Genomic DNA, 16,977 nt, shown 5'->3' on the forward strand with positions numbered 1-16,977 from the left:
AAGACGAGTGTCTGTCGTCATCATTTCCTGCTGCCGCAACTCTGCAATGCCTCTCCGCAGGAACCACAGACCTCTCTAATCCCAAACACTTCACCCGTACCGTACGTATCATGCAGATACTAGATTTCACACCAAATCACGATCAGGGAAAGCATTCGGAAGCTGCCGTGCGAGGTACACGCTGTTTCTACCCATAAGGCTTTGCAGCGCCCGTTGATGTTACGAATAGATAAAGCTCTGGATGTCACAACCTGCAAACATATTTCCAAGTTCAAATGGTAAGGTCCTAGAGGAAAGGTCCAGTTATCGGTTCACCTCGCCGTCACATCAAAGTACTTTTAGATGCTGATTAACAACAAATGCTAACAGAATAATAGCCATTATTGACCATCAAGAAATTCATTCTAAAGGTGGATGGAAGAAAACTGAGTGCTCATTCCTATGTTTCCAAAACCAAAATGTTTGTATTAACTACACAAAGGTCAATGGATGCTGTAACGCATCATCACCTCTATAACTAATGAGTAAACAAACAGAACTCAAAAATAACTCAACAACTTGAAAAAACTGTGTTAATTTACAGGCTAACTGAGCTAACTGCTGGGCAAAAGAGAAGCTGCAATACAGAAAAGTAAGGATACATCGATAATGATACAGCTATACGATTTTTTTTTTTTTTTTAATAAATGTATACTTTTATTCAGCGAAGATGCATTAAATTGATAAAGTTTGACAGTAAAGACATGCAAAAAAACAAAAAAGAAAATTAAAATATTAAGCAGCAAATTCAGCAGAAAATTCTGATTTGATCACAGGAATAAATTATATTTTAAAACATTCAGTGTTTCCCATACATTGACCCGCCACATTCTAATTTGTCCAGCCACAGTCTCAGAATGAAACGTAAATTAGGTTTGTCGCGATATATAAATTACCGTCTGATAATTGCGCTCTTTTATATGGCAAAAGTGGGAGTCATAGAGCAGAATAAGTAGACTAGCACCAATTAAGTTTTCGTGCACTATATTCAAAGTCATCTGAAGCCATTCCATAGCTTCATGTGAGGGACAGAAGAAATATACATCGATAAGTTCACGGTCAGAAACTCCTCTTCCCTCCTCTAAAGCTGTCAATCATTCAGCATTTAAACAGCGCGTCGCGTTCGGTAACGACAGTCAGCACGGTAAAACTCTCCAATATGATATATTCCCATTATAATACTTGATATGTAGATAAAGAGCTGTGGATTTCCATAAAATGACTTTATCTTGCTGGAGTTTATTGCCGTTTCTGAACGATGTCATCATACTGGCTACAGGATGTCTGTTAGATCGCACAACACAAGGACTATGAATTCGTGTCACACGCACAATAACTGGAATTTAAAAATGAAAGAAACATATGATTAATAAACTGTTAGATAAAGTCAGATGTAAACAGGGATTCTCTTTGCACCGTGAACTTTTCAATGCGCAGCACAACTGCGCGCTCTGACTCGATATTGCTTCAAGCGCATCATTCTGCACCCGGGATGTGCATTAGCGGTTTTTTGCTGTTGTTTTGAAGCGTTTCATATTATCATGGTTTTGCACACTGAAAGATTATTAATAGCCTATTTTGTACTGTCGTATCTATAGCTTGTTGCCCCATTAAAAAGCTGCACAATACATTTAAAATAAGCGCCTTTTAATGTTACATTAATATAAAAACATTTAATTATTTACATATAAATCTAATATAAATCGTTTTTTCATTTCAGAATACAAATAGTAATTTTAAACTTTTTATTAACATTTGGATTTATAAAATTACTGTGCAAAGTTTTTAGGCTAGAATATTTTTTGCTGCTGAATTATATACTCGCCTAGTTTTACACACTATTTTTAAGAAATCCTCAACGGCGAAATACATGACTAGAAAACATATTCTGCAGGTGTATTTGAAATGTTTTAACTAATCATCTTGTAATGAATGTCTCAGTTCTACTTTCTGAGTATGAATTATCATATGCAGTAAAAGACAACCATACTCAAGTACTGTAAATTATTTTTCTTTGATACAGAGCTAAGAGATGCTTACAACTATACTGCCCAGCCTAAAATAGCTTTCATAGTGAGAGATATTTGCATGCATCAGGGAGCCGCTTTCAAAATATGGGGTATTGAAATCGCGTTTGAATGCGCGCTCGCTTTACTTTCACTTTCAGCGATCGCGCAAAACTCTGAATATGGAGTGGCGGCGACCATTATCAAACTGAATTAAATGTTTTTTTATTTAAAACACAAAGCAAAACGACAGTGGAGGCGTAATGTAAACATAGCGGAGGCATATTATTTCCTAATCATCCTAACACTCTGTCATGGCAACATCACAAGACTACTTTTCGCCTCGACGAGAAATCTCGTCACACTTTAGTCTCACGAGATCGTCACACCCCTAGTGAATATGCGTTTCCTATACTGAAGTGTTACTAAATAGTTTGTATGCTACAGTGAATAATGCCATCATAATATTGTAATGTGCATTATGGAAGATGGACAAATATTCCTTTAATTATGTGCTATAAAAAATATATATATATATATATATATATATATATATATATATATATATATATATATATATATATATATATATATATATATGATTGAATTAGAAAAAAAGGGCTTATAGAGAAGGGAAATATCGGTAACACTATATAATAAGGTTCATTAGTTAAACATTAGTTAATGTATGAACTAACATGAACTAACCGTGAGCAATATGTTTGTTACTGTATTTACTAATCTTTGTTAACATTAGTTAATGAAAATACAGTTGTTCATTGTTTGTTCATGTTAGTTTACAGTAAATTAAGTAACAAGATTTTAATAATGTATTAGTAAATGTTGAAATTAACATTAACAATGATTAATAAATGCTGTGCAGTTCATTATTAGTTCATGTTAACTAATGTAGTTAACTTAATGAACCTTATTGTAATGTGTTACCGAAATATGCAATGTATCTGGCCAATATATAAATACTTATTTTAAAAGCGCCAATATGGTGTCAATATATTGTGGAATCCCACCAAAAAAGATCAATCAAATCGTTTTATAACAGGATTTAAATAATAATAAATTAAACTTTTTTGATTTATAATAAAACAATCCAAATACACAGAACCTTGTAAGAAGAACCTTGTTAAAAACACAGTTGCTGCTGGCCTAAGACGAATTAATTGCTGTTTCAGAAACTGTTAATGTTTCTCTTCAGAATAAAGTATCATCATGGTGCCTGGATCAGAGTTCATCATCTCTGCAGCACCGGAAATGAGCAGGAGACAGCAAGATAAGACACAGATAAGACTGTAGTCTAGTGTACCTTCTGATTCAAAAAGAAGCTAATACCTATAGTACCAAATAAAGAAGTTATCAAGAACATGACATACACACTCAGCAGCATTTTTCAGGTTTGCCCAGGGTTGCAAAATTCCGGGAATTTTCAAAGCCGGAAACTTTCCATGGGAATTAACGCCTATAACAGGGTACTTAAATGTATGTGAAAAAAAAAACCATCTTGCATCATAAATTTGGTTAAAACAACTACATCCATTTCTCCAGTCTTCAGTGTCGTATGATCCTCCAGAAGTCATTGTAACATGCTAATTTGATACTCAATTATCAATGTTGGAAACAGTTGTGCTCCTTAATATTTTTTATAACCTGTGATATTTTTTTTTCAGGATTCTTGGAATAAACATTTAAAGAAACAGTAACAATTTGTAACAATATACACTACTGTTCAAAATTTTGGGATCAGTAATTTTTTCTTTCTTTTTTCTTTATTCAGCAGCACAACTGTTTCAAACATTGATAATAACTAAGTATCAATTCAGCATATTAGAATGATTTCTGAAGGATCATGTGACACTGAAATAAATATATAATTGCTGCAATAAAAATATATTTTACATATTTACTAAATTAGAATTGAATGTAAAAAAATAAATAACTATTATTTCATGTTATGAACAAACAAAATGTTTATATTTATGTTTTTATATGATACGTTTTATATAAATATTATAAATTTTATATAAATTTCCCAAAATTTCCAATTAATTCCCATAAATTCTCATAAATTCCCATATATTCCTGTAAATTCCTGTTAAGTTTCCAAATTGGAATATTTCCAAAATTCCCCAGGTTAAGTTCCCGTTGAAAATTTCCAGAAAGTTTCCGGAAATTTACCGGAAACTTTCCGCCCCTTTGCAACCCTAGGTTTGCCCCTTCAAAATGACCTCAACTCATCCTAAACCAGTTACCCATGATTTCAATTAGCCATGTGCTGAAAACAGTGCTGCTGGGACTGCTGAAGACTCGTTCCACAAACAAATTCAGGTTTAATGTGACCACAGGCATAAACCACCATCCTACACAACTACAGATCTCGATGGGAGTCCCCTGGCACTCGGTTAGCTGTGCTGACAACGGCTGCTGGTTTGGAAATACTAAGTAAGCCAGAAGCGCATTAGTCTGTGTCCCTCCATCTATAGGCTTCAATGGTTGTTTAAAAAAAAAAAAAAACTCAAGTGGATAAAGACAATGATACAGCCCTGAGGAGGAGAAAGCAGCCGAGCAGAGAGGGAGGCCAGTCACAGGGCAACAGCCTACAGTGGGTTATGCCACATGTTATTTAGACTACTGATCCAAGGCCAGTTAGGGTTATTCTAACTTATGTGCTTTGAAGTGGGAAGTGTTTATGAGAAGCTGGTCCAGAAACAGCGTTTGGGAAATTTAGCAGTGACGGATAAGCATGTCAGTTCTGTGCATGCCAGTTCTGGGTCACCAGAGCAAACTTTTACAACACTATATACCTTATGCGCCCGAGAAACAAACGCACAGCCATCTTTAGAAGTTTATGTTTGAACTTCTGTTTTGCGGTAGCTTTGTATATTTCTATGGGATCACTGTTGAAGAGTGATTAGCTGGTGAAGTGGATTTACTTATTGTAGAGTTAACGAAACGGCCTGTTTCCACCTGGTATTAAGATGCATTTTGGTCGATCGGATCACAAGTGGACGACGCTAAATACAGGCGTAAATGGGGTGTAAAAGGTTGAGCTTGTCCACTTTCGACCACATTCGGAGCATTATGGGAAGTGCGATAGCCAGATGGGATTTAAACTTTGATGGCTGAAAACCCAAGTTTGGTTTGAAGATGAAAAACATACAAAGCGTAATGTTCTCTCATCATTCCTGATTTATAACACACACTCACAGCGTTCAGCGTGAACTTGCGGCTATCAGTGCAAAAAATAAAGCTGCTGCTCTCCGCATGTTTTTCTGTCATCTCCGGTCATGTTCATATGTAAATTTCGCCAGCTTATTTTGTCCATTAGATCGAAAGATCTGGAAGAAATCAGGACAGAAGTGTTTAAATGTGGACAAAAGAAACAGATTAAGATACCAGGTGTAAACAGGAATGTGTCTGCCTCGTCTACTTGTGATTCGATCTACTAAAGCACATCTTAATACCAGGAGGGCCAAAGTTATCATGAGCATTGTAATGTTTGAAAAGGATGTCACAAAAAATATCAGTAGACCGGGAAGATTTTAAAACAAGCAGTTCATTCATAAATCTGTAAGATCTTACCTTCATGCTGTGGAAATACAAAATGTTACATTTTATAAAACTTATCCACATTCAAGTGTTGAAAATGCATAAAGCTAGAATAAAATGTGTTATATATTTATATATAAAACACACATATACATATATACATATTTCAGTCCTCTTGTCATATATATTATATTATATATATATATATTATATTATATATATATATATATATATATATATATATATATATATATATATATATATATATATATATATATATATATATATATATATATATATATATTAGGGCTGTCAAATGATTAATCACGATTAATCGCATACAAAATAAAAGTTTCAGTTTGCCTAATATATGTGCGAGTACTGTGTGTAATTATTATGTATATATAAATACAAACACATTTATGTATATCTTTGAGAAATATTTACAAGTATATTTATTTTTTTTTATATAATTTATATTATATATAAATAAAAATATTTTGTTCATAAATAAGATATTTCTCTTAACTATATACATTAATTTGTTTGTATTTATATATTCGTAATAATTACACACAGTCATCACACTTATATCCGGCACACTGAAACTTATTTTGTATGCGATTAATCATGATTTATCGTTTGACAGCCCTATATATATATATATATATATATATATATATATATATATATATATATATATATATATATATATATATATATATATATATGTGTGTGTGTGTATGTGTGTGTGTGTGTGTGTTATATCTATATATATCTATATATATATCTATCTATATCTATATCTATATCTATCTATATCTATCTATATCTATCTATATATATCTATATATATATATATATCTCTCTGAATACATTCAGATACTCAATAAAAAAAAAATATTCTGGGGGCCATGAAAATGTTGTGAAAATGATCAAAAATGCTGGCACTGTCTGGCAGCTGAGCAGGAACAGCATGTCTAACTGCAGGTGAATATTCTGATCTTGTGAGCAAAAAGGTCTCAATCAGAACTTAAAAGGACATGTTTTAAAAAAACAGAATTGAAGTGCACAATTCAAAGAGAAGAAAACATATCACAATACTCCTTCTCTCCTGAAGTACAAGGATCAGTGGTCAGTTTAACAGCTCCCAACTCACATACAAAATGACCTGTCACAACATGTGAATGCAAAATGCATTAAGCACTTCAATGAAGCATCTGTTTCAGTCCTCTTGTCATTAAGACAGCCCTTCACCCTAGTACAGTGGTTCTCAATCCCAGTCCTCGCGCCCCCCTGCTCTGCAAATTTTGGATGTCTCTCTTATTTAACACACCTGATTCTGATCATCAGCTCGTTAGAAAAGTGCTCCATGCACGAACAGTGCTCCGATTGACAGCATTGTCCCTACATAGTGTGCACTGCTCCCTACTCTCTGAGCATTGGAAATCCATTCCAGTTTACTTCATTTCGGAACATTCATGCAAGGATTGAGGATGAGAACTGCTGCCCTAGTAGAAGAAAGAGGTCAAGGGGCACTACAGTGCATTTTCAAATGAAAAAGACTCTTTGTGAATGTGAAAATGGATTCCGGCGCACCGAAACAAGAGATATCCGACAAGTGATCAAAACTCATGAACATATATAAAATACCATAAAGAGAAAAATTCTCTAATGCCTCTAATTTGTTATGCAAATTATGTTACACACAACAAACTGTTGAACATTGCAGCCAAAGTTAATGTTACAAGCATTAAGAATCAAAGTTATTATAACAAATATATCACATAAGTTTCATAAGCTGATCAGTCAGAGCAGCTGCTGTTTGGGGCTGTCTGTCAGGTTATCTAAAAATATTAACTTGAACAGCACATTATCTTATGTTTATGAATTCTGCAGTGACATATTAACTTTACTATATATAAACTGTACTCTGACTGAGCTGTTTACACAATTTAACCATGCCATAATCTATTTCATATAACACCACAACTTTTATTGCAAAAGAAGGAACAAAAAAGTAATTATGACATCATTCAGTAACACATTCTAATCAGGGCATGTGTGACATCATCATAATAATACATTTTAAAGACTTCATTTTCCAAAAATCAGCAGAAAGTTTGAGTCAGCCTACCTGTGTGATTAGAGAACTGAACAGAGTTGATCGAGTCCACCTCAAACCCCATGACCTGACAAACACAGACACATTCCAAACATCAAAGGAAGTTCAATCATAGAGAGTAACACACACTCTGAAAGCAATAATCACATGGGTCTGTGATGGTATATATATATATATATATGTATATATATATATATATTTATCGAGGACATATCACATGGCGGAACCACAGTAACCCAGATGATTTGACAGGCATATTGAGTTATATTTTGTGAAAATTAAACTGTCTCATGCTTTCATTTATTAAAACGTTCTGATTCTGGTGCAGATTTAGTTCTTCTTTCTTTGTAAATGAAATGCCATAGTCTAAGTAGACTATAAACCAGGAAGACCTGACATGATTTGTTGCACGAGTCGTCACAAAAAGTAAAATCAGTTAGGTTACTACAATTTTCAAATAGCGCAAATGTGTGTTTTCTCTTGCAGTGGATTTGCTGTTTCAACACCTACTGTAAAAACAACAAAATTAATTATATTATTTCTTCTTAATCTTAAAGGATTTTTTTCAATTCAGAATTACATTTTCCTGAATTTACTCACCCCCTTGTCATCCAAAATGTTCATGTCCTTTCTTCAGTAGGACATACAGTGTAAGCTTTTTGAAGAATACGGAAAGCGGAAGCACATACAAGGCCATCATTTGTTTATATAAAGCATATACATTTGTTTTGTTTTTGTTTTTTTCAGAAAATGGCCGATCGTTTCTCTAGATAAGACCCTTATTCCTCGTCTGGTATCATTTAAAGCCCTTTGAAGCTGCACTGAAACTGTAATTTTGACCTTCAACCGTTTGGGCTCCATTGAAGTCCACAATAAGGAGAAAAATCCAAAAACCTTAATTTCTTTTCGACTGAAGAAAGAAAGACATGGACATCTTGGATGACATGGGGGTGAGTAAATTATCAGAAAAATTTTATTTGAAAGTGGACTAATCCTTCAAAAAGATAAACTGCACAACAAAAAAAGTCACCATGAAACTCTTAATTTTTATGGAATATTGCAGTTTTTATTATAAATTAATTATCTGTGCACATTATTTAATTTTTATGCATGTGCCCTCAAAACAACTTCCCCTCCCTCTTGCAGCAACATCTCCTCTAAGATGACCTGTTTACTGGCGTGGGGGGCGGGACCACCTATCAATCACATGAGATCAGCCAATGGCAAACTACAACGATCCAATAAATTCTTCCGGTTTCATGCATACTTTAATAATATCAGCCTACTGGAATTTGGTTGTCACAATAACATATTGAAAGAATCTGAATAAGAAATAAAAGGTTAATTTCACTTACTATTACTACTGGGACTATAAGTATAATGATACATGTACAGATTTGGGGGCTCTGCTGAAACCCAAACATTAAAGGATTAGTTCACTTTCAAATTGAAATTTCCTGATAATTTATTCACCCTCATGTCATCGAAGATGTTCATGTCCTTCTTTCTTCAGTTGAAAAGAAATTAAGGTTTTTGATGAAAACATTCCATGATTATTCTCCATATAGTGGACTTCAATGGAGCCCAAACAGTTGAAGGTCAAAATTACAGTTTTAGTGCAGCTTCAAAGAGCTTTAAACGATACCAGACGAAGAATAAGGGTCTTATCTAGAGAAACCATCGCTCATTTTCTAAAAAACAAACAAACAAAAAATTATATAAGTTTTAACAATAAATGCTCATCTTGTAATAGCTCTCTTCTATTTGAATTCCAGAAGTGTAGATGCTGCTAAGTGTATTACTGCCCTCCACAGGTTAAAGTTTGAACTAACTGTTATATACTTGCACTACCATATTGCATATGACAATTTAGTTCAGACTTTGACCTGAGGAGGGCAGTAATACACTTAGCAGCATCTACACTTCTGGAATTCAAATATAGAAGAAGAAGAAGAGAGCTAGTTCAAGATGAGCATTGATTGTTAAAACGTATAAAAAAATTTTTAGAAAATGAGTGATGGTTTCAGTAGATAAGCCCTTTATTTCTCGTCTGGGATCGCTGTAAACTGTAATTTTGACCTTCAACCCATTGTACCCCAGTGAAGTCCACAATATGGAGAAAAATCCTGGAATGTTTTCATCAAAAACCTTCATTTCTTTTCGACTGAAGAAAGAAGGACATGAACATCTTGGATGACATGGGGGTGAGTAAATTATCAGTTAATTTTAATTTGAAAGTGGACTAATCCTTTAAGACAATTACAAAACATGATGGTTAATCTAAATAGCACTCAGCTCTGTCAATAAAACACATGGACTCAACGTTTAAATAAAATAAATGCAGGATGCACGAGCGTGGGTTTTAGACGGCTGGGAGAGCCGCTGGAAAGGAAAAAAAAAGAAAAAAAAAAAACATGTCACGATTTTGCTGGAATTGAGTCTCCCGGCTGTGACGTCAGTCTTGGAAACGTAAGACAGCGCGAGCATTGCAGAAGAAGAAGGGCTCAGAGGAAGACACCCGCTTTCTGGTGGCATGACAGCTGGAGCCATTCAAAAGCTAATGAGCCCGATTTAATAGTTTGGACGCGGCTCGAACCCTCATGCCAAGCTATCTTTCAGAAACCGAGATTAAATGATATTCTGGTGATTGACGGCACTGTCACACTCACGGTAATGATGACAGCCGCCGTGTCACTGGTCTCACCGCAACGGGTTTTGACAATTTAACGTGCCGGTGTTTTGGCAACACGAGCTTTATTAAGTTGTAGTGTCATATAATTGTAGCCAAGTTACTATTAATAGGCGCATATCTTAAATTCCAGCTCGCAACAAGCATCAAGAGGCCAAGTTCTGGGAATTAAATAGTCTAGATTTGGGATAAGGGAAGTTCACTTCATAAATATCTCAAAATGCACAAGACCTGCATGCAATGGAATACGGACCATGTGACCTTTCCTTTCTCCACCAGCACGCTGTCATGCACTATAACAATTATCACGAGAGCATTGTCGTGCTTTGCCCTCTTCAGCTGCTCACCTGTAACGGAAAGGATGCAGATTTATTCCCCACGTATCCTCTCACGACATGACTCTGAATCGACAGCACTCGGCATTCCATGTCGCGCGCAGTTAAAGTTGTTTTAATCGCTCCAGAATGTCACGCGATTGAGGGGCAAAGGCGAACCGGAGAGGTGCTTTTCTTCCCTTTTAAAAATCCAAATTAGGATCCGTGATGGCAAGTTCTCTAGCCAGACAGAGAAATGAAGGACATTCACACTGGAGACGCTCATTGGCGAGCGCAACTACTCAGGCATCCAGAGGGGGCACCTAAAATTCACTGACATCACGACGACGCTCGTACAGCAGTGCTCGTGCCCGCTATTAGTAGAACCGTAGGCTATATTTATCATGCATTCAGATGGGGAAGAGGTGGCGGATGAAATCTACATAAATCCATCACATAAACTAAATTGCATTGGGATTTATGAGTATTGGCACATGCTGAATTTATATGGCAGTTAAATGCATATATAGTTCACTTATCTCCCACTTATTTGTGAAAAACAACGTAGTTTGTGCACTCCTTAAGAGATGACCTGTTATACAGCGATATGCTATCAACGCAATAAAGCGAAGTCTAGTATTGCGGAAGTGGGGTCCTTCAACAGAGACGCGCTCTAAATCCTCCAATCGTTTGCGCAGTCAGCGGTGACGTCAAGCCGTGAATGGGTGATGTTTGACGTCACCACTGTCTGCAACTTGTCACGTCTATCAGCTTCTTTCTGAATTTTAATTCTGTCCATCCATGGGAAATTAATTCTTAAAGCCTACTGTATCATATTTGATAGCCTAAATTAATTTATAGCTGAAGCTTCAAAATTGCATGATCAAAACATGAAAAAAAAAAAAAAAAAATTGTAGGCTATAATTGTTAAAATTGTCCCCCTTCAGGAATGTGAAATGTTATAACTTTTATATTGTTATTAATATTTCAAGATGAACATTTACTGGACTGAAGCAACTTGATTATACATCATTTCGGAAAATCGTGTTGAGTATCAAATGACATCAGGGTTTGAGGAACGTTTATTTAGCTCTCAATCATCATGTTGTGTTGTGTTGCATTATATGTTTTACCCAATAAAAACTACAAAGCTTTGATCATAAAATGAGTCATTTAAATATCATCTTACTGGTACACACAGTGCTCAGCGTAAACGAGTGCACCCCCTTTGAAAAGTAACATTTTAAATAATATCTCAATGAACACACAAACTATTTCCAAAATGTTGAATATAACATCTGTTTAACTTATAACAGGAAAGTAAGGTTAATAATGTAACTTAAAGAACAAAATTTTCAGTTTTACTCAAATTAGGGTGATGCAAAAATGAGTACACCCCACTGAAAGTCTCTGGAGTAAAGCTAAATTTTAGACTACAAATGTCTAATTTAACAAGAATTCAACCACAGGTGAGTCTAATTATTCATTACACAGGTGTCCAGCAGACAGTTGACTATAAAAGTTTTTAGGTGTTAAACCCCCTTCCCATTTCATGCTGTCAGCAATGGCACCACATCGAAGTGAAATGTCACAAGATCTGAGAAAGAAAATAGTTTCTTTACACCAGAAAGGTGAAGGCTTCAAGAAGATCAGCAAAGCTTTACTTATCAGTCAGAATACTATAGCAAAAGTGGTACAAAAATTTTAAAAAGATGGAACTGCAACCATTTCACAGAGACGTCCACGGAAGATAACACCTTGACAGGAGCGTCTTTTGATGAGAAGGGTTGAAGAAAATCAGCATGCAAGTTCACTGCAGTTATCTAAAGAAGTAGAAAGCCAAACTGGGGTGACTATTTCCCGTGACACAATACAGTGTACACTGCAGAGGAATGGCATGCATGGGTGCTGTCCACAAAAGAAGCCTCTCCTAAAGCCCAGGCACAAAAAAGCCTTCCAGGGCCCATGCTGACAAAGATGAAGACTACTGGGTCTCTATACTCTGGAGTGATGAGACCAAGATAAATGTTTTTGGAACTAATGGCTTCAAAACTGTATGGCGTCACAAATGTGAGGAATACAAAGAAAAATGCACGGTGCCTACAGTGAAACATGGTGGTGTCAGTGTCCTTATGTGGGGCTGCATGAGTGCTGCTGGTGTCGGGAGCTGCATTTCATCGCTGGCATCATGAATTCACAGATGCACTGCTCTATACTGAAAGAAGAGATGATACCATCACTCCATGCCCTTGGTCATCGTGCACTTTTCCAACATGACAATGATTCTAAACACATTTCTGAAGAAGAACAGGGTGAAAGTGATTCAGTGGCTCCTGATCTGAACCCAATCAAACACCTACGGGGAATTCTGAAGAGACAAGTTGAGTATCACTCTCCATCCAACATCCAGTCACTAAAAGAGGTCATTCTTGCAGAATGGAAAAAGATAGATGTTGCAAAATGTTGCCAACTTCTTCATTCCATACCTAGAAGACATTAAAAATCATGGAGGCAATACAAAGTACTAGATGTAGTAGTTTTTGTTGTGGGGTGTACTCATTTTTGCATCACCCTAATTTGAGTAAAACTGAAAAATGTGTAATCGAAGTTATATTATTAACCTTACTTTCATGTTATAAGATAAACAGATGTTGTCTTGTCAACATTTTGGAAATTGTTTTTGTGTTCATTGAGATATTGATTAAAATGTTACTTTTCAAAGGGGGTGTACACATTTATGCTGAGCACTGTATTATTCGGAGATATAGAGTGATATTTAGATGCATTTTATGTCAGTAGTCTGTTATAAAGATTTCTATAAATTGCATATTTTTGCTCAGTTTGGGCCTCTGAAAAAAAAATGAGGTGTTTTTTTCCCCCCTCATGAGCTCAATATTCATATTAATGATCAAATATGATACAAAACATAAAACACATACTGAATGCAAACTTTATATTTTTAGATTTTCTTTTATATCTGGAATAAAGTTTCAATAAACTGTTTAGTTGAAAAAGAATCAGATCTGACTATTACATTTCATATATCAGGCTTTATAGGGTTAAACCACATTACTTAATATTACTTATATTTTATGTTAATATTTATTGTAAAAAAACAATATCCTAACATGTCCTGTGTACTTTATTGTGCACTGAAGCTAAAATACTGTGACTCATATGCAAAGCCTCAGGTCAGGACTCGACTATTTTTGGACAGGTGGGCCGGTAGCTTTAGGCTTTACAAACCTAGTTCGTCTTTTGTATATCTGGCATGTTGCCTACCTGACTGTGCATCTAGAAAACTTATGAGGTCAGAGCAGTTTGTCTGGCCTCAGTGAAAGGAGAGAGAGATTGAAAAAACATAACACTATTTTCTAAGAATTATTGAAAATATGAATCATTTTAAGAGCATTTTTTTAAATAAGGCAAACTGTAATGGACTAGCATTTATCACTTTTTTGAGTGAAAAACACTATTTTCTTCATTTATAAGACACTTTTCCCTAGGAAGTTTTATCAGATTTTGTATCTGGGGACATTTTTCTGCGCAATTTTGCCAAAGTATAGCTAGTTTAGAAACACAGACACAGTTTTACACACTTATGGATATTTAAAGTGCCTTGGAACATGCAGCATTATTCAATGTCTGTCCAATTACCCACACTTGCGCTCTTCACACTTGACCACTTGTCTACTTACATGATGTATTTCCTGTATTTGGCTCAAGTGTTCAAGTGGGTATGAAGACTGCAAGTGTGTGTAGAACTTTTGATTACCTGATGGGACACACTTATAGTCTTGCAAAAACTGCAAGCGTTTACAGCTTTTTAAAAAAATATTATTTTCAATACTTTGCATTTTAAAATAAACTTCTAAATGTCTGTTCAGTGGTCGCTTTGTAACTAACAGAAGACGATTTTAAAATTGTAGTGCTTCTTTAAGTGATAAAAAGCAGTCGCAAATGTAAAATACACATACACAAATACACTGCGCGCTCCAGTAACTTTCCACACTCCACAGGCGCCGCATTCAATGTTTTTGTCAGGAGACAGGAGTAACAACTGCAGATTACGAGTTCAACACAATGAATCCACTAACACGACACAGCGAATGCCGGTGGTAAACACTCGTGTTCCAGTACGAGTGTTTACGAGTTTTGGGAGGCGTTCCTTTGAAGTGAGCTGTGAAGGAGGGGAGTTGTTCTTACGCATGCGCTCATTTCAAAAACTCAGTAACAGTCTTTGGTGTCTCAGTCGACGAAAAGATCCTCTTTAGCACCTTTAAGGTCACTGCACTCGGGCATTTTTAAGTCATGGGACAGTCTTGCGCACTTACGTCCTGTCACATACACGCGCTCTCAAGTGGCCAAGACTGTAAGTGTTGGTATTTGGACAGGGCAGTAATTTCCACTGAAACAGGAAGACAGGGCGGGGCATATCAAACAGCTCCTCCTCTTTTTAAAAATAGCCAATAGCGTTTCATATATATCACAACTCAGCCAGAGCCGTTGAGCTCGGTAAAGCTGCAGTTTTCTCCTAATCTCTACACTGTAAAAAATGACCATGATTTTAACAGTAAAAGACTGTAAAAATGCTGCGTTGAAAAACTGTTGATTGGTTTACAGAAAGTTTCCGTACTATATACGGTGAATAACTGTAATAGATCTAATGGTACATTTAATGTAATTTTAAGGTAAAATACTGTTAAATTCACAGTTTTTGGAAGTGAAAAATAACAATTCATTGTAAAATTTACAGTGAAAAACCGTATATTGACATTCCCACAATTCCCTGTGTGACACTTCACATTTGATATATTTTCGTTGAAACAACTCTGTTTCTTCTTAGTTTTTCTCATTTTTTTCTAATCAGTTATGTACATCAGGGTTTTATGTTACATGTAATGTTGTTAAATTAATGTTTATTGCATTTTTAAAATGTCATGCATGTTACCATGATGGTGTTTAGTGTGTGGAAAATCTGCTTGTGACAAACTTTGATTCATCATGTGACTCTTATCACAACTGTGTTTGGTGACTGTCAGTGTATTATAAAGGTACAAAACAGATATTAGTACTTCATTAGGTTGGTAAATTAACATTATATTAGTTAATGAAATACGTTATTTTACCGTAAATTTAACTGATTTAAAATGTAAAATTCACATGTAACTCCGTGAGTATGTTTACGGTTTGATGTCATTTTTACAGTATTCTGGTAACCACAGCTGCCGGTATTTTTTCGTAGAAACAACGGGATTTTTTTTTACAGTGTAGCTCCTCCTTATCTCCTCCATATCGTTTTAAAATATTGCATTCTGTGTAGAATTTAAATAGATCTGATATGTTTTGTGGTTTGCGCCGACTCGCGCATACGATCCGCTCTGTGCTCTCGTGTCTCTGAACCGGAGCAGGCTGTGCTCTTTATTTGCGTCAATGGAAAGCATATTTACACTGTCTGAACTGTTCCCTATCCCCATTATAGTGCACTATGTTCCATTCACCATCTAGAAAACAGTAAATGTGTTAGCAAGTGAGTGACCGATTTTAACCGCAGCTTCAGCATCTATTTATAATGTAGGGGGCGGGACGCTTAGATTCTAGAGAGCATTTGATTGGACAGAAAATCTGATGAGAAGATGAAGTGCAGCGTGATGTCATCAAATCATTTATCCATATTGGCGCAAGTGAGAGACGCTTTTATCTTCTAAATGCGCATTTTGTCATTGTTTTGGAGCACACTAGCTTATTGATAACAGTAAGGCTAACATATTAGATATCGCGAGCACCCTTCTGAAACCTAAAATGATTAATTGGACACCCTAGGGTCACGCGCACGCGGCAGCCATTCCACAAGACTGAAAGAGCATAGAAGTGTGCCATTTGGGATTCAGCAGAAGTTTTTCATCGGTCAAGGTCTTGATCTGTCAGTCTGTGGCTGCTGAGTCAAACGCAGGTAGTCGTGACTGCACGAGAGAGGGAGGAACGGATTATAACCGAGCAAAAATCGGTTCCTTTATCACATAAACATATGAATCATCACTGCAACAGAGCCCACTTCACCCGTAACAATCTGGAAGGCGCTGACTCATGAACAGCTGCCTAAAGCCCGAACAATGAAGCGTCATGAGGCGGCAGACGCATTAAAGCACTTTAGTGGCATCTGCTGGTGAGAAAGCGACTATGCATGTATAAGTCTCGGAGAACCCCCAGCTAAGGTAGACCGAACACACACATACACACCAG

General features: G+C 35.8%; 1 protein-coding gene across 2 annotated transcripts in view; it reads right to left on the reverse strand.

The window, feature by feature from the left end:
* pdxkb (pyridoxal (pyridoxine, vitamin B6) kinase b) overlaps nt 1-11,042 on the reverse strand; it is a 28,697-nt gene extending 17,655 nt beyond the window's left edge. For both annotated transcript variants that reach the window (XM_067403595.1, XM_067403594.1), the window contains exons 1-2: nt 10,768-11,042; nt 7,744-7,798 (exon numbers count right to left, since the gene is read on the reverse strand). In XM_067403595.1, coding sequence (XP_067259696.1) covers nt 7,744-7,798; nt 10,768-10,848 — 136 coding nt within the window. In that variant the 5' untranslated portion in view covers nt 10,849-11,042. The remainder of the gene's footprint in view (nt 1-7,743; nt 7,799-10,767) is intronic.
* Between the last annotated feature and the right edge of the window lie 5,935 nt (nt 11,043-16,977).

The sequence above is a fragment of the Chanodichthys erythropterus genome, chromosome 12 (genome assembly GCF_024489055.1).
Source record: "Chanodichthys erythropterus isolate Z2021 chromosome 12, ASM2448905v1, whole genome shotgun sequence".
NCBI lineage: Eukaryota > Metazoa > Chordata > Actinopteri > Cypriniformes > Xenocyprididae > Chanodichthys > Chanodichthys erythropterus.